This window comes from Gracilinanus agilis, chromosome X (assembly GCF_016433145.1).
Source record: "Gracilinanus agilis isolate LMUSP501 chromosome X, AgileGrace, whole genome shotgun sequence".
NCBI classification, from domain to species: Eukaryota; Metazoa; Chordata; class Mammalia; order Didelphimorphia; family Didelphidae; genus Gracilinanus; species Gracilinanus agilis.
In genome coordinates this window covers 13,968,712-13,992,521 of record NC_058136.1, presented here as the reverse complement: position 1 = coordinate 13,992,521, position 23,810 = coordinate 13,968,712, and the positions used below count along the sequence as shown (strand labels likewise).

Below are 23,810 nucleotides of genomic sequence, written 5' to 3'. Positions count from 1 at the left end.
CTCGTGAAGAAAGAATCCACTCTCGTGAGGAAAGAATCCCCTCTCGTGAAGAAAGAATCCACTCTCGTGAGGAAAGAATCCCCTCTCGTGAAGAAAGAATCCACTCTCGTGAGGAAAGAATCCCCTCTCGTGAAGAAAGAATCCACTCTCGTGAGGAAAGAATCCCCTCTCGTGAAGAAAGAATCCACTCTCGTGAAGAAAGAATCCACTCTCGTGAAGAAAGAATCCCCTCTCGTGAAGAAAGAATCCCCTCTCGTGAAGAAAGAATCTTCTCTCGTGAAGAAAGAATCCCTCATGAAACAAGAGTCTTTTCTCGTGAAGACAGATTCCCTTGTGAGGAAAAATTCTCTCGTGAGAAAAGGATCACTAGTGAGGAAAGAATCCCTCGTGAGGAAAAATTCTCTCATGGGGAAAGAATCTCACGTGAAGAAAAATTCTCTTACGAGAAAAGTACCACTAGCGAGGAAAGAATCCTTTATGAGGAAAAATTAATTTCTGATGAAGAGGCATCAACTCCTCAACTGGCATTAGAAGCTGTCAAAGTTATGGAAAAAGTCCTAAAAATTGTTGATGACATTAAGACACGAGAGAAACCTTCACCCCCGATAATTCCAGTGCTGGACTCCTCCCTTTTGGAGGAAACATTGGCATTATTCCTAGCAAAAATAGTCAATTTGCCCTGTGAGACAACCAAAGAGGCAAAAAGCCTATCCAAAACTGAAATGAATAAAATTGCATCTCAACTGACAAAATCAGTGTCTGCCAAAATTTCCAAAAGTAATATTAGTCTCGTGGCTGCTGACACTGAAACACACTTTATGAACCCAGAAAGTATTGAAATTATTTCTCAGGTTGTTGATTCCGTTTACGATAATGTTTTGAGACAGTCTGGAACCCAAGAGGAATTCTTTCATGATGTGAAAAGTATGAACAAGCTGTTCCCCAAAAAAGTAGCTAGCCTTATAATCAGTGAGATTTCTCATTGTCCTCAAGAATCTGTTAGCTCCCACAGTTTACATAGTGAAGTCTTCAGTGATCTGGATGTTGAACGAATTGTTGAAAAAGCCAGTGAGCATGTCACAAAAATGGGCTCTCTGACGACAAAAGAAGATGATATCGAGGAGGATGACATGCAAGTTAAAATTGTTCCTCACATTGGAAATAAGCCAATCAGAATAGATCCAGCCATTGTCTCTGAACATTTGGCAGTGATTTCACTCAAAACTTTACCACTGGAGAAGCTAAAGAAGCAGTGTTTGTCAAGAACCGGACACAGTCTAGCAGAGCTAAGAAGAGCTTCAATAAGTGGAAAGAGCTACTCAACAGAAACAATTGACATAGAATCAAGGAAAAAAGAAAGACGGATCTCTTTGGACAAAACAGGACGGTTGGATGTAAAGCCCTTTGAGGTAAGAAAAATAATCAAATGATCAGGCATTCCCACTGGTATTGCATTTGTACATAAGTGAGTCAGCTGTGTAACTTGGCATAGTCAGAGAATAAGGTTTTTCTAAATAATCTGATTAACTCAGAATGACTACAACTAAGTGTGGCTCTAAAGCAGTGGTTCCCAAACTTTTTTGGCCTACCGCCCCCTTTCCAGAAAAAATATTACTTAGCGCCCTGGAAATTAATTTTTTTAAATTTTAATAGCAATTAATAGGAAAGATAAATGCACCTGTGGCCATCATCACCACCCCCCTGGATCGCTGCAGCACCCACCAGGGGGCGGTGGCACCCACTTTACAACTTGGCTTCCAGAAGCCTTTGTGTGAGGCTCAATCTTATCAATGTAGTATCAGACCATATATAGCGTGAACTTCTAATTTTCAAAGAATGAAAAGGTTACAATAAGATATAACCCTAAAAAAAGACTGAAAAAAATTGGCTCTTTCTTTGAGGATTTTTAAAAGAACATCAGTATCTTATGGTGCCTCGTGTCAGAGCTTGGATAGATATCAGTGCACCTTGGTTCCCTCCAAGCAAGGCTTAAAAAATTGTCACCCAGTGTATTGTTTTACACTAGAATCTTCCAAATTCACACACCGATCCATGTGACTTACCCTGTCACACATTTAAAAAAACCTCTTGACTTCTGTCAGAATCGATACTCAATTCTAAGGTGGTAAGGGCTAGGCAATGGGTGTTAAGTGACTTGCCCAGAATTGCACAGCTACAAAGTGTCTGAAGCCATATTTGAACCCAGAACCTCCCATCTCCAGGCCTAACTCTTTATCTAGTGAGCCACCTAGCTGCCCCTGTATTTGCATTTTTTAAAAGAATCCAAAAGTACCCAGGATTTGTCTTCCTTTTGGGAAATTATGCATTTTGACCTCTCTGTGCGTTGATTTGTGAAATCATACGACTGCCAGGGCAGATAATGGAAAAATTCAAAAGAATCAAGTATTGACACTTAACGAGAAGTTAAAGAGGAGCAATAGCTGATGGAGCCCTGGGTTTGGGGTTAGTGACCCTGAATCAGAACCCAAGCTCCTCTGCTTACTACCTATGCAACAACAACCTGCAAACCCCTTAAACTTTTGGGGTTTCAGTTTCCTCCTTTGTAAAATGAAGCGGGAGAGAATAGCATGAAGAAGTAGAGAGAGACAATTAGGAACTACTAATTGATTAACAGCCCACTCCTGAAGCTACTCACTCCTTGACACCATGGCCAAGCCACTCTATCTCTTCTAAGAGTTGGCTCAAGCAACTCTGACAGTAAGTCTAGCCAGGTCTGCACTGGGGACTCCAGGAATTCCCATGAGGCTAATAAAATTATAGGCTCAAAGGTAGAACCCGGTGATCTCTAAGGTCCTTCCCAACCTTTAATACTGTTATTTCATGCAAAGAGCATATGTTGGCTATGGAAGAGAAAACTCAAACTTCAAAAACAAGGAGGAAAAAAGAAACCAAATTCATACTAGTCCCTTCTCTTTGTGTAATGAGCCAATTGTCATAGATTGTCATAAATTGGCATGTTCACTGAATATGGAAAAAGTGGAGCAACACCAAGCATTCCTTATACACTTTGTGTTTCCTAAAGAGACTGCGATATACCAGTAAATGTTCTTAAGAAATTAAAACTAGAATCACACACAAATCCCTGTATTACAATAGAAGCCTGAGAAAAATTACTTTGAGGCAACGGCTATTTGAAATATTCTCTCTGTCTCTCGAATTTCAGGCCTTTTGCAGGAACTCATTTCAGAATGTAAGAAAGCCCGATATCACCAGGGTGGAACTCTTAAAAGATGTCCGGAGCAAAAAGGACCTTATCATTCGGCTAGTCGCCCATGACATTGATGAGGAAGAGACAGAAAATAGGAGACAGGATGGTTTAATCTCTGATGATGATGAATTGGGTTCCCGAGAAGTTGTTTTAAAAGAAGAGAGTGGTGCCCTCGAGCTAATGGAGCGGCATCCGAAGGAAGCGGGAGAGGGGAAAGTTCCAGTCAATAAAATCAGTTTCCCCAAATCTACACTAAGCTCCAGTAGCCTAAAGAAATTGCTGTCCATAAGCAAGTGTTGTCAGGCTACTACTACTACTATACCAGAAAGCATTAAACCCGGTCCAATGAGAATCAGGGACTCAGAAGTCCTAGAAGTACCAGAAGAGCAAGAGGAGCCCAATGTGCCCAAAGTGCCCGAAGTCCCAGAAGTGCCAATAGCTATTGCAGAAAGTGAAGTGCTTACCCATGTATCATCTTTGTCAAAGATCGAGTCTTTGGACGTAGAAGAAAAGCCACACTCCTCCGTAAGTGACAAATGTAACCTTCGGTTACTTTCGCTCTTTTATTATAATGGTGGTTAGTTCTTTGATTTTGGAGGATGGAGCCCTCTCAACCCTGAGAGGGGCACCTCTGAATTGGCAGAAAAAATTAATATGTTCTTAGGCAGCCTCCCCCAGCCTAGTATCTCCAAGGCCCCTTCCATGTCTGAAATGTAGTGATTTCACAATGTTGCCATGGTGCCAGTTAGATCATCATGTTGTTAATAATCCCCTCACTAAATCCTCCTCAATGAAGGACATGAAGGCTCCTCTGAGCTTTCCAAGGCTACAACCACAAAAGCCCAAGGTCTGGAAGATAGACACTTCTGACACAAGCCCGGTGACAGAGGGGGAGTGAGTGTCTTTTGTGGGAGGCCCAGGCTAGAGAATTCCCAGAGGCTCAGAGTCAAGTTGGTCACAGAGAGATGAATTTTTTAGCCACAGCATCTCCCAAAGAGATTGAGGTTTGTCTGCAAAAGGAGCCCCTTACCTTTACCCCCAACAAAATTCCATATTTGTGAAGACCTGAAACATGCTCTAGGTCTAGGTGCTTAAAAGATGAAGCAACATTGACTTTGGCTAGGGAGAAACTTGGAAAGCATGGCCTTGAGAAAACACAGCAGGCTTTGGTGGATAGAGCACTAGACTTGGGAGTGAGGAAGACCTGGGTTTAAAGCAGTGATGGGCAACCTTTTGAGCTCGGTGGGTCAAAATTCACCAAAAAACTGAGCATCACTCGGCTGGCGCATCACTTCGAGAAAAAAAAAAACATAATTTCATGATATTTATAGGTTAAATAACAAAAAGTATAATTGTAATATATAACTGTATTTAATAAACCAAAATAGGTAAATTAATATAGGTAGGATTGTCATCTAGAGTGCAGAGTGTCTACACGACACTACAGCAAATGTTTCAACCTCGGCACGCGGCCCCATACTTCTCTGTATGCGTGTCATCAAAAATGGCTAGGTGTGTCAATGTCGACATGTGTCATAGGTTTGCCATCACCGGTTTAAAGTCTGTCTCTCAGAAATTTTGCTTCTCTGTGCCTCAGTTTCCTCCTCTATAAAATAAGAAGGTTGGACTCAGGGACCTCTTAGATACCTTCCAGCTCTAAAGTTATAGTCCTGTCATGATCCTGAGAGGCACCAGAAAAATAGAAAATGAGATTCCCCTGAGCCAAGTATAAAAAAAACCACCTAGACCAGTGATGGGCAAACTTTTTAAAGAGGGGTCAAAGGAAAGGAAATGCTCCTCTGTCAGTCTGTTTCTAAGGCAACTCTTTTGAAGTTTCACTGTATTGTATCCTACTCACTATATCCGTCAGATTAGGAATAATGTCATGCGGCTGGATAGAACATTTCAGGGGGCCGAATCTGGCCCACAGGCCCTAGTTTGCCCATCACTGATCTAGAAGAAGGTCTCCCAACACATTTATTCTCTATTCTGGAAGTAGAGTGCTGAGTTTTTTAGACTGAAATGCCATGACAGCAAGACAGAGCCAAGAGCGTTGGGGTCAATCTAGTGAAGCCCTCCCCATAATCCAATGCCCTGGACCATTCGCTTTTTTTTAAATTTCGTGCTTTCCTTGGTCTCTCATTCTTTCACCTTTTCCACACTGCTCCCACCATTGTCTCATGAGACCTGACAATCAGATGTGCTCAGGAGTACCGGGGCTACAGAGGCAATTGAGTGTTTCTAGTCTGGGTTTTTTTTTTTTACTTGCTTAAAATTGTGCTTTGATGCTTTTCTTGTACTTTTTTCAGGAAGAAGAGGTGAAAGATGTGACTTCAGAACCTCCACATTATCTGATACACAGAACTATGAGCTCCTACTCATACAACCAAGAAATGCTTTCTGAAGGGTATGGGATTTTTTTTAACAAATTAAGTTTATTTTACAAATAAGTTTATTAAAATTAAGTTTATGATGATCTTTTGTGACAAGCACAAGTGTTCAAATGTGTAAACAAGAGCATGAGAAAAGAATCTCAGAAGATCAGGCACAAGGGAACTCCCAGAAAAGAGAGATTGTAAATGATTCTACAGATGTCCTTCCCTTTAGGTTCTTTAGTCACTAAGCCCACATTCAAAGATACATAGTGCCATTAGCCCTGTAGTGACCAAGTCGTCTTCTTTCTGTGGTCCCTTCAGAACATCTTTTCTCTTTCATGTGAAGTCTACCTGTTATGGTTGTTCCTAATTATATGGTTATAGTCGGTGTGTAAATCATTTGATTCTCACTTCGGCCTTTTCAGCTCTCGGCATTACTTTTTATCCCCCCATGCAAAAGAAATCTGAAATGAGACTTGGAACATGCTAGATTGTGAATGGCTTTAAATTTCAGGCTTTGTATTTTATCCAAGAAGCTAAATGGCCCCACTGAAGGCCTATGAGCTGGCCAGTGACATGGGAAGACTACGGCTGCAGCTCTTCCATTTAGGACTCCATCCTTGGGCTGTATTTCAGTAGCTTTTGGTTTTTTATCATGTTTCTGTATAGGTAGAATTTGTTTTCCTGAATTCCTTTGTAAGCTTCTTTAATACGCAAATATCGACTACTTGGAAAATTCCATGAAGGTTTAGAGAAGTTTCAGTTCTCTCCCTCTACCTGTCAAACTAATTGTTCCAGGATTCTAGTCCTAACTCGAATTCTTTTCCTGTTCATCAGTTGCCTTCCCTAAAAATATAGTTGCTATGCTGTTAGGTGGATAATTTACTATTGGTCTATTTTCCTTATGAATGGTGTGTTTACGTGTGATGTCGTGCCCATATTTAGATCTCATAACATTTTGTGTTTTTTAAAAACCCTTACCTTCTGTCTTAGAATCAATACAAAGACACACAAGAGTGGGAAGGGTTAGGCAACTGCCGTTAAGTGACTTGCTCAGGGTCCCACAGCTAGGCAGTATCTGAGGCCAGATTTAAACCCAGATCATCCCAACTCCAGGTCTGGTGCTCTATCCACTATACTATCTAGCTGCCCCAATGCTTTGTAATTTGAATTCACTTTTGCCCGATTAGTATGACTATAAGTTCTGATTTTTCTGAAATTGTATGAAGCATTTTTTTGGGCCAGGCCTGAGATTTCTTCAACATAAGAGGCTAACCAGGAAGAATCTCTCTACTAATGCTATTTATAATAGTCTTAAGAGAGTTGTTTGGGGAGGGGAGGGGCAGCTATGTGACTCAGTGGATTGAGAGCCAGGCCCAGAGATGGGAGGTCCTGGGTTCAAATCAGACCTCAGACACTTCCTAGCTGTGTGACTCTGGACAAGTCACTTAACCCCCAATTGCCTAGCCCTTTCTGCTCTTCTGCCTTAGAACCAATACATGGTATTGATTCCAAGATGGAAGGTAAGGGATAAAAAAGGAGGGTGCGGTGTTTGGAGGCCCTAAGAGGTTAGGGAACTACTCATCCAGGGTCAAACTGCTAGTATGAGTTAAAGGCAGGATTTACCTAAGTTTAGTAGTTTTCATTTTAAAATTTCTTTAAACCTTTATTTTCTAACTTAGTAACAACTCTAGGTGAATGAAGTGACTTGCCCAGGGTCAAACAGCTAGCAAGTATCTGAGATCAGATTTTAACCCAGGTCCTCCAAACTCCAGGCCTAGTGTTCTATCTACTGTGTCACCTAGCTGCTGCCCTAATTTCTCATGTTAAACTCTGTCTAGCTATTTGGTGTGTTTCCCAAATGCAAAGTATGGTTGAGTCTCGGATTCTTTTTAAATCCCTTCTGTACCCTTATTCTGTTTTATAGCAGAAGTCAAACCATTTCTATTCTAAGTTATAATGGTAAATATGGTTCTGTCATAATCTGCTAAATTACATGTTTAACAGAAAGGAATGTGCCCTACCTTCATTCACTAGGATAGTCCAAAATCTGTCTTACACATAAGCACAGGGAGACACATCATCAAAGATGGAACCTAAATTCAGCATTTTCAAATTTTCCCATTTCCCTCCCCATTTCCCAAATGGAAGTGCCCCTTTGGGATTATCTGTTCTTCCTTCTCCCTCAATTGTCCATTTTTATGTTAACACCGGCAATAACATAATTCCATCTTCTCATTCCTCCTTGCCTTTACTTTGCTGTTGTTGGGAATTCTGTAGTAATATATGTGTATTTTTAAATATGTATACACACACACACACACACACACACACAATTTACTCTTTCCTTCCCCTTGGCCTGTTTGTGGCCTTTAATTGTCAATCAAGATAAAAATGGCTGCTGCCTTGGTATCTGTTCATTTTACCAGCAATCAGTCTGGTGCCTCTTCTAAGTCTTTTTACACTTGGGGCAACTACAGATGACAACTCCCTGACCTTGTGTAATATTGAAATCTAGTCCCCATTTTTAGCCAGCCCGGGCAAAGCTTATAATTGATTTTCACATCAAAAGTCCTAGCTAAGCCTGGCCTCCTTTACCAGTAGTTCATGGCTGATATGCATATCAAAGGCCTCCCTGAGGCTTACCTTGGCCAGTCATTTTTCATCTAGATGGATAATTGGTGTTCTTGGATAAGTGATGCTTTTCATCTCATCTACTTATAAAATCTGCCCTTTATCAGGGGAGCTCTAGTGTTTGACATCAGTATGTTTAAGGGCATTCAACCTGGCATTCATCTCTGTTGGTGTCTGATGCATTGCCTATTTATAGCCTGTCCTTTGATCTCTCCATAATTCTGCAAATTTTTCTCATACTATTTGTCAGTCAGTTGCCAGTGAAATATTTATTAAGTGCATACTATGCACCGGGCACTGTACTAAGCACTTGGGGGGGGGGGGAGGGAGTGGACAACAACCCTTGTCTTCAAGGAGCTTACAATCTAATGGAAGAAGACAATACACAAAATAAGCTAAAAAGCAAGGGGAGAAATGGGGAGCCAGGGAAGGTACAAAGTGGTATGGTGGAAAAGGTAGAGAGAAGTCCCAGTGTAGTACAGCCAGGTGAGAAATGATTTCCAAAAATATGATATCTGGACTCTTCCTTTCTTCACATTTTTGAGGAAATGTAGTTCGCCACTTGTCTCTCCATGGTCTGTCCTCTGGCTCTACCATCTTTATTCTTGCATCTTGAAGCTGCTCTCCAAGTAACTTTCTGGGTCTTTTTGTCTTCTGAAAAAAACAATTCAATTTTTACATTTCTGTCTTAGTTTTCCACAGGACTCTCCATGGTCATCTTCCTTATCATTCTACCTTCTTTCTTTCTTTTCTTGGCTAATGCTAGAGCTTACCAGTTTCCTTGTTTTGAGGACGAATGCTCATGCTAATTCATTCTTTTTTTCCTTCTGGTATCTTTTCTGTGAATTCTTTCAATACAGAAAACATATTCATCAGGTTTCAGGTGTTATTTGTCCTGCCGGCTCACTCCCTTAACCATGCCTAACTCTCCTTTTAAACACTGAAACTCTCACCTTATAAATCTTTTTAGCTGTTTCTGCCCCTGTTCTTCTGGAGTTTAAAGGGGATCTACACTTTCTGATACCAACTTTTTGGAAAGGTGGAAATTTTCAATTATGCCAGTATTTAAATAGGAGCTAAATGAAAAGAAGCAGAATTGTGGGGTAGGGGGGAGGGGGAGGCATTGGCTCTGGAGAGAAGGAAGCTAGATTCGATTCGTTCCTTTACTTAGCAGGTGGCACTGGGCAAGTTTGCTTGTGTCCACTTCTGTAAAATGGAGGGAGCTGACTAGAGGATTTCTTGAAGGCCCCGTCTAGCTTTAAATCCTCTGATCCAACTTTTATGACTATAAAGGATACAAAATTTGGCACCCTGTCCTCCCAAGGACAATCAAGGCCTATCCAAAACTTTCCCCCCTTTCCCATCAAGCCCCAGCTTCCAGGTCTTTCCCTCCCTCCCTGCCAGGGCTGTCATTAGTAGCAAGCCACTGAGCCTTTATTGGTTGAAATTTTTTAAGAGCACCCACAGCACCTTAAAGGAGGGAGGGAACATGCTTCACACACCAGACCTCCCCTATCAGGCCCCACTCTCCATTCCCTAACAGGGATACAGCAGTATGAGTTGAGGTTTACTTCTGACTTTCTATTTGGTGGCACCATCCCAGGTAAGCACCCCTCCCTACTTGCTCCAAATGCTAAATGCCAAACTTCCCCAACAAATAGCCACTTAGGACTAAGTAACAATGATTACTTAGCTCTGGAGTTGGCAGCAATGGAGGTGAAAGAGGATGCAGATAAATCTAAGGCAAGCTTAATCCAGGTTCTACAACATATTCTGTTTGGCTTGAGACTTTGTCATGCTCTTATTCTATGTGCATCAGTCAATACTTGATAAGTTGTTCTTTTAACTAACATGTAATTCCGAACTTTACTGATTGAACAGGAAATGAAAATTTCTCTTTTTTTCCCCCAGGAGAGAGAGCTCAGGTACCGGCAAGAAATCAACTGATGGTTAGATTGCTTTTATTTTTTTTTTTAAGTTAGAGCATATTTAAGAAACATTAGTCACTGCTTTAATACATTCTTAATGTGAAATGAGTTATTTGAAAGTATCCATGATGTGACCCTTACATGTCCTCCTTCCATGCCTTAGTATAATACTGTCTTCATGATTTGTTATAGCTGAGTGGACTCAGTGGATTGAGAGCGAGGTCTAGAGATGGGAGGTCCTGGGTTCAAATCTGGCCTCAGACACTTCCTAGCCGTGTGACCCTGGGCAAGTCACTTAACTCCCATTGCCTAGCCCTTACTGCTCTTCTGCCTTAGAACCAATACACAGTACTGATTCTAAGGTGGAAGGTGAGGGTTTAAAAAACAAATGTATTAACTCCATGGCCAAGTTTGATGTGATTTTTCATACCCTTTGCTAGAGTAGGCCTTGGAGGTAAGAATCTATTACTAGGCCCATCTTTGATGCCTAAGAGTTAAACTTTCACTTCCATGTTATGCTAAAGCATCAGGGGAAAACTTTAGTGAAGGAATACTCTCCAGAGGAACTCATGTTTATGCCTGAAGCTCTATAACTGAGCACCTTGCAAGGAAGGTGATATATTCATGATGCTTCCTATTTGCAAGAAGGGAAGGTACTTGTCCAAGGTCACCCAAATCAGTTAACTGGGGAGGCAGGGGATGAGGTGAGACATATGACCTCTCTTCTGGATGACCCTATATATAATCAAACCTGCTGCCAATCCCTGATATTCCAGATTTGAGTGCTTCAGTTTCCTCATCTATAAAAGGAGAGATGATAAAACATACTGTGAGCAAAGCTCTTAGAAAATCTGAAACCAAAGGAGCCCAGAACCCATGGCCCTAGGGTTTCCCAGTGGTAGCCATAGATTAAGACTTCTAAAAATACATAATTGGGTTCTGTGATCTAAAAATGCTCTCATGCATTTGCCTATCTCATATCTGGGGCAGAACAGTAGGTCCACTTTTATCTTTTATGTCCAGTCCCATTAAAAATGTATGTTTAAAATATTGCCACACTTTCCTAGTTGAAACTTCTAAGATGCCTGTTTTGTGTGTGTGTGTGTGTGTGTGTGTGTGTGTGAGAGAGAGAGAGAGAGAGCGAGAGCGAGCGAGCAAATGAATGCACTGGTCTAGGCTTAAGTACTGTGGTTCGAGCCTTGAATGTCTCTCAGGAGTTTCTATTTCACTCTTGAGTTTTAGCCTGACACCATCCAATCCCATTTAAAGTCGTTGCAAAAGATGAGCGGCGGTGCCCAAGGAAAACTGCTTCTCTCCATGTCTCACGGGTGCCCCCCCACCAGAAATAACAGTCTACAATCTATATCGCATACGTGGTCCCTATGTCATCAAGCTAAAGGGGAGGCCAACTCTACCCCTTCCATTTTTCAAATCAGCCAGAGGCAAAGTAACTTGCCTGCAGTCCTACATCTAGTCTTCTGTACTTGAATGCTCCGTGTACCACATACCATGCACATGTTCCACCTTTCCTAATCTCTCACAAGGGAACCAGGGACGGCTCCCAGCACCACCAAGGACCACATATCTTAGGCCTTGGGTTCACTATGGAAAGATTCCAATTCAATCCACTTAAGCAACCACTAACTCTGACTGTGGGATGTTGATTAAGACCAAATGTCATTGAATTTTAGTCTCCTTTAAAAATGACTCCTTTTTTGTTCTGCTCACAGTGTATCTGGAAGAGGCCAAGACACTGGATGAAACAAGCAGCCTTCAGGTATGTATTTCATGAAATCCATACCTAAGAGTCCAGCCATGCAGAAGTAGGGGGCGAGCTGAGACCCAAACAATGATGTCCCCAGGAGAGAGAGAGCCCATTAATAAGAATTCTCTTTTCTCCAGCCACAGTCCTCACAATAGTCCCAGTCAAGTCTTAAAGAACAAACTAAGGGGAAAGACCCAATGATGGTGGTTGTTAGAACTTGGATTCAGGGCCCAGACATTTTGGGCCTGGCTTCTCTCCTCTACATACATGCCAATGTGCCCTGATTATTTGTGTCACAAGGACTGCCCCCGCAGGCCTCCTTGTTCTTGAGGCTTTAAAAAGTTTAAAACATTTTTTTTTTCAATTGAAGAGGTTTTATTCTCTCTCCCTTCACTGGGGAAAAAGGAAAGCAAAAACAAGACCCTCAAGGCAAATTTGCCAAACCAAGCAAAACAAATTCCCCATGATGGTTAAGTCCAAAAAACGTCTGTCGTATCTGTGCCCTCTCCAGCAGGAAGGGGGTAGGTGGCCTGCTTCACCATAAATCCTCTGGAGGCAGGGTTGCTCATTTATTGCACTGGCCCAAGTCTTTAAAAGTTCCAAAGCAATTTGCCTTCACATTGTTAAACAAACAGCTCCCCTCGGTTTTCTTCTTCTATGCCCTTCACCCATACGTTGGTGTCCATGTCTCCACTCTATTAAAACTTGTTCAGAAAAGAACCTACTGTCATTGACTCCTGCTTCTCCCAAAGGAATTTTCATTTGAACTATATTTACAGTTGGGGAATAAAAGGCCATGGTGCCTAGGAAATCCTAGGAAAGGCATTTCAAGTATCAGTGAATGGGGAATAGGGGGGCAGTTGTGAGTGTCTTCCTGAGCACATAAGCTAGAATTTATTTACAGATAAGGCTGGCTCTAGCTACCCACTTTGGACAAGCACTTTCTAAATACCAAACAGAGTGGTGAATGATGTGTCTTTGTTCCTTGGCTCTGTAAAAGAGCACTTCTCAGAGACCCTGAGGTGGCACTACAAAGAAGGCTGGGCCAAAGGGAAGAGGCAGCTGCCAAGCAGCGCTGAGAACAGCACTCTTTCTCCTCTAGGCTGTGTATAAAAGCAAAGCTAGCCCAGATTTCATTACTGCTGTTTCTAAACTGTACTGAAAGCCTGGAGAGGCTCATCCTGGCAAAACAGTCTAGCTACTAGGGGGGTTGGCTCCTTTTCTATTGTGTGTATATCTGTGTGCTGGGGGACAGCTTTTATTGCAAACTGCTGCAAACTCCGTAAAGGACTAGGGCACCAACGCCATTGGGTCACAAGGGCAGTGGCGGCTGCTCCTTCTGAGCCCTTCCCTAGATTCTCCAGAAAGTCCAAGGTAGAGGTGGCAGGGCCTTAACTTCCTGTACTAGAAGAGAAGTTGATGTTTTCTCTCTCATTTGGTACAGTTTATCACCATCTTCGAGGGCCCTAAATCACCCTCCATAACCTCCAAGGAGGGCACACCAGGTACGTGACACACTCTTTAAACATTATCTTAATTAGCTTCAGGTCCCCCTTCAGTCCCTGGGAATCGCCAATTTCTGATCATTTCCCTTTTCCAGTTTCTGTCCCCACCCCCAAGAAGCAAGAGATAGCAACTGGGCCTCGACCTGGCAGAAGCCTTCCATTTTTCTGTCACTCTGTATTCCACCAAATAAGTAAGCTGCCACAGTCCTTCTCAATTATCACTAATTTGGCCTGGGCTTCCTCCTCCCATTCCAAAATGGATCCAAGGACTTTAATCGTAGAGCCCATCTAGTTTAAATTCTTCACTTTAAAGAGGATGAAAGAGAAGTCTAGAAAAGAGAACTGACTTGCTCAAGGTCACATAACTAATAATTAGCAGAGATGAGATTGGAACCCAGGTCCTCTACCAACAAATCCAGAGCACTGTATTCCATTCCTCCTTTGATGATTTTACTTGCTACTCCAAAAGATTAGCCATGTAGCCAGGGTTAGGGTTAGGAATTGCTGGGAAGAAAACTCTCTTGTACCAGTGCAGACTGGCACTTGCTCTGTAACTTAGCCTCAGGGAGCTGCTTGGAACACACAGCCACTGTGCCAGAGACAGGATTTGAACCCATGTCTCCCTAAAGGCTCTTACCAATTATATAGCACACTGACTGAACAGAGATTCAAATTGTAAATAAAATAAATTACTGAGTAAGTTCTTCTCTGAGCCAGTGTTACTCTAACTGCATTATAAATTGCCCACTGAGTACAATGAAGATGCTCCAAATGTCAAAACAAAGTAGACCTATTTCACAGAAGTTACACTGATTTCACAAGATACAATTGGCATTATAGATTGTTCAAAGAAACTATACACAACTCTGGCCCTGAAGCCTTCAATAGTGGACCCACGGCTTGGCGCTTCTTTCTTATTTTTTCAGTCACTCTCCTTCATACAGATAGGGACGTGTGTACATAACACACATATATAGGTACATATGTTTCTATGTACTAAATCTCTTGTGCTGTCTACTCTCATCTCTCTGATGTTCTGTTTTACTCTCTCCTCTACCACTTGCCTCTTAGAGAAGTAATGTGGTCTAGAAGATAGTGCTGGACCTGGAGTTAGGAAAACCTGGGTTCGAATTTCAACGTTTGTAAAGTTGGGTGACTGTGGACAAGTTCAAGGAAGGGTGTTTATTTTGGCTTAAAGGAGGTCTCCCTGTAGGAGCTATGGCCATCTCTGTAGCCACCACACTAAGATGACTGAGGACAGCCTTCATTAGATGGGAAGAGGGGGCTTGGGTTGAGTAGCTCTTTGAAAAACTCTTCTTCCCAGAAGGTCTGGTGAGTGTGAGAGCAAAAGAAGGAAGAGGGAGAGAGAGGGTGGAGAGAGAGAGCAGGGAAGAGGGGGAGGAAGGGAGGAAGAGGGTAAAGGAGAGACAGAGAAAATACCTAAGTATTCTGAGGGGGGAGGGAAGTTAGAATAGCTTAGATAGTGAGGATTTCCCCAATCTCTAGCCTCACTAATTCATTTTTCATCATTAGAAATCCAGGTGCTTTTCTAACCTTGTATCTTGTCATAAGCTTAAAGGCCTGAAGAGAGCTTAAAGACTATGTAGTCCAGCCCCTCTCAGAGAGAACACCAAGACCCAGAAAGGGGAAGAGGCTTAGCCAAGAATGAAGAAGTAGTCACAGCAGGGTGGGCTGGGAGGCAGCTCTTCCAGCTCTCATCCATACACTTGCCATTATACCACACTGCTCGGACTAGACAGGGACCACCAAATAAAGCCAACGCAGTGGTGGCAAGGCCCAGTCCAGCTGTCTGCCTTTAACTCATCTTAACCCCTGCCACAGATTGGAGGAGGGATGTCATACTGACATAGTAAAAAGGCAGCCAGATCCCAGGACTGCTCAGTTTAACCAGGCTCGTAGAAGCTTGAAGGAGCACTGCTGACTCAGGCCAGGCCTTGGCTAAAGGCGACATAATGATTTTCATGAGCTAGTGGGACTCTACCTATTGAGAAACTTCAGAAGAACCGGTGTCTTGATGTATCAGATATAATGAATGCCATATTGGTGTAGGGGCAAGAGCACAGAACTTGGGAGTCTGAGGAGTTGGGTTCAAACATGGCCTCTCCCACTTACTAGCCTTATCAAATCTCTTCCCATTCTAGAACCTGGGAGCCTACATCCTAACATGAGGCATCCTTGTTGCAACTGGGAAGCTGGGACTTGCTCTGAAAGGCAGAAGAGAGTCCAGCTCCACCAGAGGCTCAGAGCCATCTTGGGTCCAGGCAGCCTAGAGGGGGAATAATGGTCCTTTGGCCCTTGCCTAGAGGTGGCACAGTAGATAGTGTGTAGGATCCAAAATTACAAAGGAGAGATCCAGGCAAAGAGTACAGGGAAAAGGAAGAAAAACATGCTGGCTCCATCAGACACACCTCAAGCACTTATTAAGTGTCTACCTGGGCAGACGAAGACGATGACAGTCCTTATTCCCAATGAGCTCCCGCCCTCACAGGGAAAACAAATCTGTAACCAAGTACACCCAGCATCAATAGTCAGAAAATCAACGACCAAGTACAAGCAGTTGGGGAATGTGGGGGTGGGGGTGGGGGTCTTCAGAGAAGGTGGTGTCTGAGCTACATCTAAATGGAAGAGAGGAACTCAATGAAGTGGAGGGGATGAGAGTGCATTCTAAGCATGATGGACCACATGTGAGTAAGAAACAGAAAGGATGTGACAGTTTGGCTGTAAAATTAGACTGGGGCCACACTGTGAAGGCCTTGAAAAGCTAAAAAGAGTTTATATTTTCTCAAAGGTAATAAGGAACCCCTGGAGTTGGTTGAGTAAAGGAATCACACAGTCAGACCTGGGCTTTGGCAAGATCCCTTTGGCAGCAACATGCAAGATAGACTAGAATGGGGAGAGACTTGAGACAGGGAGGCCAATGTGAAGGCTCCTCACCTATAACATAGGTGAGGAGCAGCTAGGTGGCCCAGTGGAATAGTGCTAGGCCTGTAATCAGGAGGCCCTGGGTTCAAATGTGACCTCAGACACTCCCTAGCTGTGTGACCCTGGGCAAGTCACTAAACTCCCAACTCCTTTTTATTTCTCTTCTGCCTTGGAATCCATACTTACTATTGATTCTAAGACAGAAAATAAGAGTTAGAAATAGGTTGTGAACCTGGAAACTGAGGAAGTTTAGGAGGAAAGAGGATTTGTTCAGAGAGGGACCATGAAGAAATAGAAAGATTTCTAGGTGATAAGGTAGGAGGGTATTCTGGGCCTGTAAGAATACATGGAGGCAGGAGATGGAAGGTCCAGAATGGGGAAGAGTTTCATCAGTACAGTTGGAGGAAAACAGGAAACTCAAAATAAAGCTGGTATATCAGGTTCAAGGATTTGTACTTCATCGTAGGCTAGGCATACAGGGAGCCCACTGCAAATTGTTAAGCAAAGCAGCAACCTGGTCAGACCTAGGGTTTAGACTTTAGACAGAACTTGGGACAGCTGTGGGAAGAATGGATGGGAGTGGGGAGAGACTAGAGGCAAAAAGATCAGGAATAAGGGCCTCGGCTAGGTTCTTAACAGTGGGAATGGAGAGGAAAGGATGGATGTGACAAATATTGTAAACATAGCATGGCAACTGATTTGTGTAAAGGGGGAGGTGGCGAGGGTGAGGGAACAATCCAGCATGATTCCCTGGCTTCAAGCCTATGTTATTGTAAACAGTGATACTATCAACAGAACTTGGAAAGCTGGACCAAAGAGCAGGTTTGGAGAGAGATGGGTTCCTTTTTGGGCATTCTGAGTTTGAGGGACTAGGCTAGAGAAGGCAGGCCATGAGAATAGGAGTTCAATTTGGCCTGGGATTAGGATGTATGAAGGGACACAAGGAAAATCAGGCCAGAGAAGTGAACTGACAAGACTGTGGAATGTTAATGGTAATCCTCAAGCTACCCCCTTCAGAGTTATCTTAAAGCTCAATCGAGGAAACATTGGAACATGATTTGTAAATCATGAAGCCCTATATAAAAGGGATGACAAAAGAAGAAAGGAGGGTGATGAGAGCCTGCGAAGCTTAAGATTAGTCTATGGCCCATCTTTGCTTTGTAGAGGATTTAAAAGTATAAAGAAAGGGGAAAGCTAACTGGCTCAATAGAATGAGAGCCAGGCCTAGAGACAGGAGGTCTTGGGTTCAAATCTGACCTCAGATACTTCCCAGCTGTGTGACCCTGGGCAAGTCACTTGACCCCCATTGCCTAGCCCTTATCACTCTTCTGCCTTGGAGCTGATGCACAGTATTGATTCTAAGGTGGAAGGCAAGGGTTTAAAAAAAAGTGTAAGAGAGCTCTAACTGAGATAGTCCCATTTCCCTTGATTTTTATCTACAGGAACTCCTAAGGTCCACGTTTCCAGGCAATCTTCTAAAGTGCTTGAGAAGGTGTCTTCAGCTCTGTCAAAGGTGTTTTCTCGATCCAGCACCACTACTGAGATGGCACCATCATCGCCATCTAACCAGGAGGACAAGCCCTGAAAAAGCTCTACGTACACTTAATGTCAGAGAAAATTAAATATATTTAAAAGCAGGCAGGGTGTGTCAAAGGAATTGCTTGCTACACTAGAGAAGCAAAAGCCTGCTTACAATGTTTAGAGGGGAAGGAGCACTGCTCTCTAAGCCTGTTGCTTCATCTGTAAAAGGAGGATAAGAATGCTTGACCTATCTCATAGGGTTCTGAGAAAAGAACTTGGTGAATCTCTGAGCACCTGAGAAAGGGGAGCACTCTAGCATAAGCTTTCAAGAATTCCCTAAGGATTACCAAGAAAAGTCATGATAAAGACCAGAGCATTCAATGTCTTTGGAAACAATTTGTTGACCTGCCCAGTTTTTTAAAATGGCAACTCACTAAGTACAAGAAGATTCACAAAAGGGCAGTTGACGCCTCCCCATGTAGAGCTCATAACACAGACTATCGGGGAGACAAGACTCATCTCACACCCAGGAAATGTGTTCTAATGGAAACAGGCCAGGGACCTAGGTTTTAGTGCTGGCTCAATTTACAGCACCAGTGACCCTGACCATTTCTCACTCTGGACCTCAAGCTGCCTCGTCTGTACAAAGAGGGCTCTAAAGCCCCTGCCCACTCTCTAATCCTACCTGATCCTATAATTAGAGAACAATATGGGTCAGAATATTATCAAGGAAAAGCAGTGTGTAGTATAGCAGAGATCTTGTCAAGAAGACCTGGGTCCAAATCCTACCTAATACTACACTGGCTGTGTAAGCTTGGGCAACAAAGATGAATGGCCCATCTGCACTGGTGGAGAAAATTCATACCCAAAGAATTTCTCACACTGATGAAATTATGGATCAAGGGGGGGGGGGATTAAATGCTAGATGCTATAGGAAATCAGATGGGAGAGGTCAATAGGGACTGGAATAGAAGAGAGTTTTTGAGCAAGAGAGATGTACCCTCAAAGTTAATAAATTTGGTAAAATAATTGCAGGTTAGCCCCCATTTCTCGCTATAGCTATCCTTTCGGTCAATTGTTATACAACTAAGTATAAGCAATGTAGTCAGGAGATCTTATCCCACTCACCAAATTAAGCAGGACCTAGGTCAAGGACTGCATAAAATACCAAGATCTGAAGCTCCTCTTTTCCAGGATCAGCTTTGTCTTCCAAAATATACTATGAACTACTCTTGGGGAGATCTAATGTAATCCTGGAAAGCCCAATCCCTGGGTGGTGTTCTCTGGAACTAACATTATCAACCTTTCTCATGAAGCCCATGCAAATATAATGTAGGAATTGTTTTGGATGGCTTTCCAATGAAAGACAAATCCCTTCCCTGCAATGGTGAAAGCAAAAATTGAGGGACTCTTGTCCCCAGCAGTGCTACTTTGGACTGGTAATGAGCAACTAAACCAGTATTAGCAAGGGAAAGATAGCTACCCCTTTGTTTTCCAAGCCGACTTATGATTTTACTAGTATAGGGAACTCCCAGGAAGGAAACTCATTCTACCGATGTAGATTGGCACTTGTTCTATAACTTAGTGTCTTAGAGAATTGTGTAGAACACTAAGAAATCAAGGGGCTTGTAAAAGTTCACCCAGTATGTGTCAAAGGTGGGCCTTGAAGCCAGGTCCACCTCAGACCCATACATACTAAAGGAACCTTTACAAGCCCCAGGCCAGCTTTCTATCCCCTATTTCTATAACCCTTACCTTTTTAAAAAACCTTTAACTTCTGTCTTAAAAATTGATACCAAGTATCAATTCCAAGGCAGAAGAGCAACAATGGCTAGGTAATTGGCATTAAGTGACTTGTCTAGGGTCACATAGCTATAAAGTTCTGAGGCCAGATTTGAACCAAGATCCTTCTGACTCCAGGTCTGGCACTCCATCTGCTGTGCTACTTAGCTGCCCCTCTGAAAAGCATTTTTAAAGGGGATGGGAGCAGCTACAGTGGATGCAGTGCCAGGCCTGGAGTCAGCAGGACCTGGGTTCAAATCTGGCCTCATATACTTCCCAGTTGTGTGACCCTGGGCAAGTCACTTGGCCCTATTTGCCTAACCCTTGCTACTCTTCTTAGAGTGGATATTTTAAAAATGCTTTTCAGAGGCCAAGACAATCATTATCACCAAAATCTTCAGTCATCTTCCCTCAATGTTCATAAATAAATACTTCTTAATCCTAATGGTGCTCAGGAGAGTTTATTCTGAAGGCCTCTGTATTATTGCATTAATATATGCAACCACAAGCTCCTTTTACGTGACTAACATAGAGGAAATAAACCTACTATAATGTAAGGAACACTAGACTTGGAGTTCAAGGGCCCAGGTATAAAATAGAGCTCTGCTACTTACTCCCAGGGTAGGCTCAGGTAAGTCATCACCTCTGAACTTTTGTCCCCTCCTCAACAAAATGAAGGGGTTGAACTTGTTGGTTTCTGAGATTCCTTCCAGCTCCAGGGCCTATGATCCTATAACCCAGGGCACAACTTTACTACCGGAATGTTGGAATAGAGGCTGCGACCCTAAAATTGGAAAATATCAAAAGAAACATCATATAGGTAGACAATGAAAAGAACAATTATAGGCCACATTCCACTTTGATCCAAGGCAGATTTGAGATCACTGGGTCTGTATTTGACCATTTCAAATAAATTACAGAATAGAGACAGCATGGCACAGCAGATAAAGCAGGCCCTGAAAGAGGTAAGTAAGCACTGGGTTCACTCCGATTCATCCTGGCTGTGTGTGATGCTGGGGAAGTCACTTCACCCCAGGCAGCTCTTGAAGACGAAATTGAAGTGAAGATGCTGACCTGCATGGATAAAGGACGTTTCCTCAGCCAGAAGTTCTCCTTATGAATAAACTCTCAAGTCCAGTCCCTTCTCTGATCCTATCCTTCCGAGGTTAAGGTTCTATCTGTCCTCTAATGACACATTGTTGTTGGTCAAATCCAGATCCTTGTGTGGGATAGTTTACCTCAGGAGGGGTCGGTGGCCAGCCACTTCCATCCACAAAGAGTTGGCTTCTATGGAAGTCCCTTCCCTTGTCAAATAGAGAAATGAAACTCCAAACTGGAAGGGAGTTTAGATAATGCAACTCTCGTACTTGAAAGAGGAAACAAAAGGTCAAAGAAGGGTAGTAAGTGATTTGACCAGTGTCATGGAGCTAATAAGAACTAAAATTGGCATCCAGGCTACCTGGCTCCCAGGACAGTGCTCTTTCCACAACACCACAGGGTTCTAAAACCTTTTTTAAGCTCCCAACTCCTCGGACAGGATCAAAAAGCCTATGGACCTCTTCTTGGAATAATGTTTTTAAATGCATAAAATAAAATACATAGGAATGGAAAAGAAAACAATTATACAGAAATACGACTATTAAAGTATTTCTTTTGTTTTGAAGCTCATGGACCCTAGAGGTTAAGAATTACTGTATTACCCTTATATTTGGAGGGTCCAGAGTCCTCTAATTACAATACTCAAGAAAGCGAGGGTACTGAGCAGCAGAGACTTTATTTTATAGAAGCTATAATACCAGCTTAGCTCAGATGAGTTATTTTTTAAAGATGAATCTTCATTTCTAGGATGACAGAAAAGTTGAGCCAAGCCATCCATCTAACTGGACTTGTGGTGACTTGAGTAAGATGGGTCCCGATCTCTGGAATGAGAGTCTTTTGTGGAGCTTCGGGACTTGTGTTTGTGCTTCCTTTTCTTAGTCCTCCCTTCAGAATGTTCCTCATGGCGGTGTGAGTGCTTTTCAGAGCTCCGGCTTCTGTCCCGATGCTTGCTCTTCTCTTTTTTTCTTTTTTCTTTCCTGCTAGAGCTGCCTGAGGATTTCTTGTGCCATGACTTTTCCTTCCTTGAGGTCTCTGCATACTCAAGCTGACTTTGGGGGGATACAGGTGAGCCAGTTGGGCAATTATGTCCTTCACATCCTTCTCCATGTCCATCATGTCCTTCACTCCCTTCATGTCCATCATACCCTTCCCGCACTTCACTCCCCTCATGTCCATCCTGTCTTGCAGGTCCATCACACCCTTCACGTCCATCACATCGTCCTTCACGCCCTTCACGTCTCTCAGGACTACTGCCCCTCTCAAGGCCTATAATGGCAGATTTTCCAAAGCCAACACCTTCCTTTTCCTTTCTGGTCTTGTGTTGAGATACTAGGGAAGATGATGTAGGCATCTCCTGTTTATCCATAGTCATTTTAGCATCTCTGTCTTTTTTCTTCCTTTTTTTTTCTTTTTTGTCTGAAAGAATAATTATATCAATGATGAAGAGGCTGTTGTTCTATCTTCTCTATATACATAGCAAACACAGATAACATAGTTCATGAATAAGAATATTTAAAAGGAAAGTAACCTGGCAGCAAAAACAAGAAACAAACAGTCTAGTTATACTAAATATCTTCGGGAAGAAGCTCCAGGAGGAGAAGTAATATTTCTAATCTTCTTTATGTCAAAATGATAGACTAAAATATATACAGAATATTCATCTCTAATAAATCTCTAGAAAATAAAATTCAGGGACAGGATTTATTGTTTAACCAACATACCCAAGAACAATGGTAAGAAATGTATTTAGATCAAAATCTCACAGTGAATTCCAAACTAATGAAACAAACATTAAATAACTAACTTTTTTCCAACTATAAATGAAAATGACAAAGAGGGGAGATGAATTTTTCCCTATTTGACAAATAGAAAACAAATTAGACACAAAATGTGTTCAATCACATGAAAATAAAAATTCTTACAACAAAAACAGCATAATTGAATAAAAACAGATTGGGAAACTATTTGTGGCAAACAGGACAGATAAAAACTTGATATCAAATGCATATATACATATATACATGATGTATATTATTGTTTTGCCATGCCATATCTCAAACCATACTATAAAGCTATTATCACTAAAATAATCTAGTAGTGGCTAAGAAATAGAGGAGTGAATCAAAGAAATATATGAGGGACATAATACACAGTAGTAAATGACCACAATAATCTGTGTTTGATAAACCCAAAGGTCCACGCTTTTGGGACAAGAATTCACTATTCGACAAAATCTACTGGGAAAACTGAAAAATGACATGGAAGAAATTTAGGCTTAGACCACATCTCACACTATATCAAGATAAAGTCAAAATGGGTACAGGATTTAGGCCAGTGATTCCCAAAGTGGGCGCTACCGCCCCCTGGTGGGTGCTGCAGTGATCCAGAGAAGCTGTGATGGCCACAGGTGCATTTATCTTTCCTATTAATTGCTATTAAATTTTTTTTTAAATTAATTCCCAGGGGGCTAAGTAATATTTTTTCTGGAAAGGGGGTAGTAGGCCAAAAAAGTTTGGGAACAACTGATTTAGGCTTAACGGGTGATACCATAAGTAGATAGGGGAACATGGAATAGTTTACCTGTCAGATATATATTTAAGGAAAGAATTTTTGACCAAACAAAAGATAGCATTTTAACTGCATTAAATTTAAAAGGTCTTACAAAAACAACGCAGACAAGAATAAAAGGAAAACAGAGGGATAGATAGCTAGGTGGCTCAGTGGACAGAGAGCCAGACCTGGAAACAGGTGGACCTAAGTTCAAATGTAGCCTCAGACACTTCCTAGCTCTATGACTCTGGGGAGATCATTCAACCCCAAATGCCTTGCTCTTACCACTCTTCTATCTTGGAATCCATACTTAGTATATAGATTCTAAGGTGGATGGTAAGGGTTTTCTTTTTTTTAAAGGAAAGAAAACTAGGGGAAAAAGTCTTAAATATATGGAGAATAGAATCAAATTTATAAGAATATAAGTCATTCCTCAGTGACAAATGTTGGAGGAGATGTGGAGTTGTTATATGATTCAAC

At 42.2% G+C, this 23,810-nt stretch overlaps 2 protein-coding genes across 3 annotated transcripts in view; one reads left to right on the top strand and one right to left on the bottom strand.

Annotated features, from left to right (window-relative positions):
• Positions 1-6,167, top strand: part of FSIP2 (fibrous sheath interacting protein 2) — a 43,988-nt gene extending 37,821 nt beyond the window's left edge. The window contains 4 exon segments of the mRNA XM_044682682.1: positions 483-1,409; positions 3,185-3,754; positions 5,539-5,636; positions 6,119-6,167. Of these exon segments, the coding sequence (XP_044538617.1) occupies positions 483-1,409; positions 3,185-3,754; positions 5,539-5,636; positions 6,119-6,167 (1,644 nt within the window).
• A 2,389-nt stretch (positions 6,168-8,556) lies between these two features.
• RBMX2 (RNA binding motif protein X-linked 2) overlaps positions 8,557-23,810 on the bottom strand; it is a 36,496-nt gene continuing 21,242 nt past the window's right edge. The window contains exon 6 of one of the 2 annotated variants that reach the window (XM_044682463.1): positions 8,557-8,892. In XM_044682463.1, coding sequence (XP_044538398.1) covers positions 8,771-8,892 — 122 coding nt within the window. In that variant the 3' untranslated portion in view covers positions 8,557-8,770. Of the gene's footprint in view, positions 8,893-21,384; positions 22,197-23,810 lie in introns of those variants that run through there. The other variant, XM_044682462.1, reaches the window with a different exon arrangement.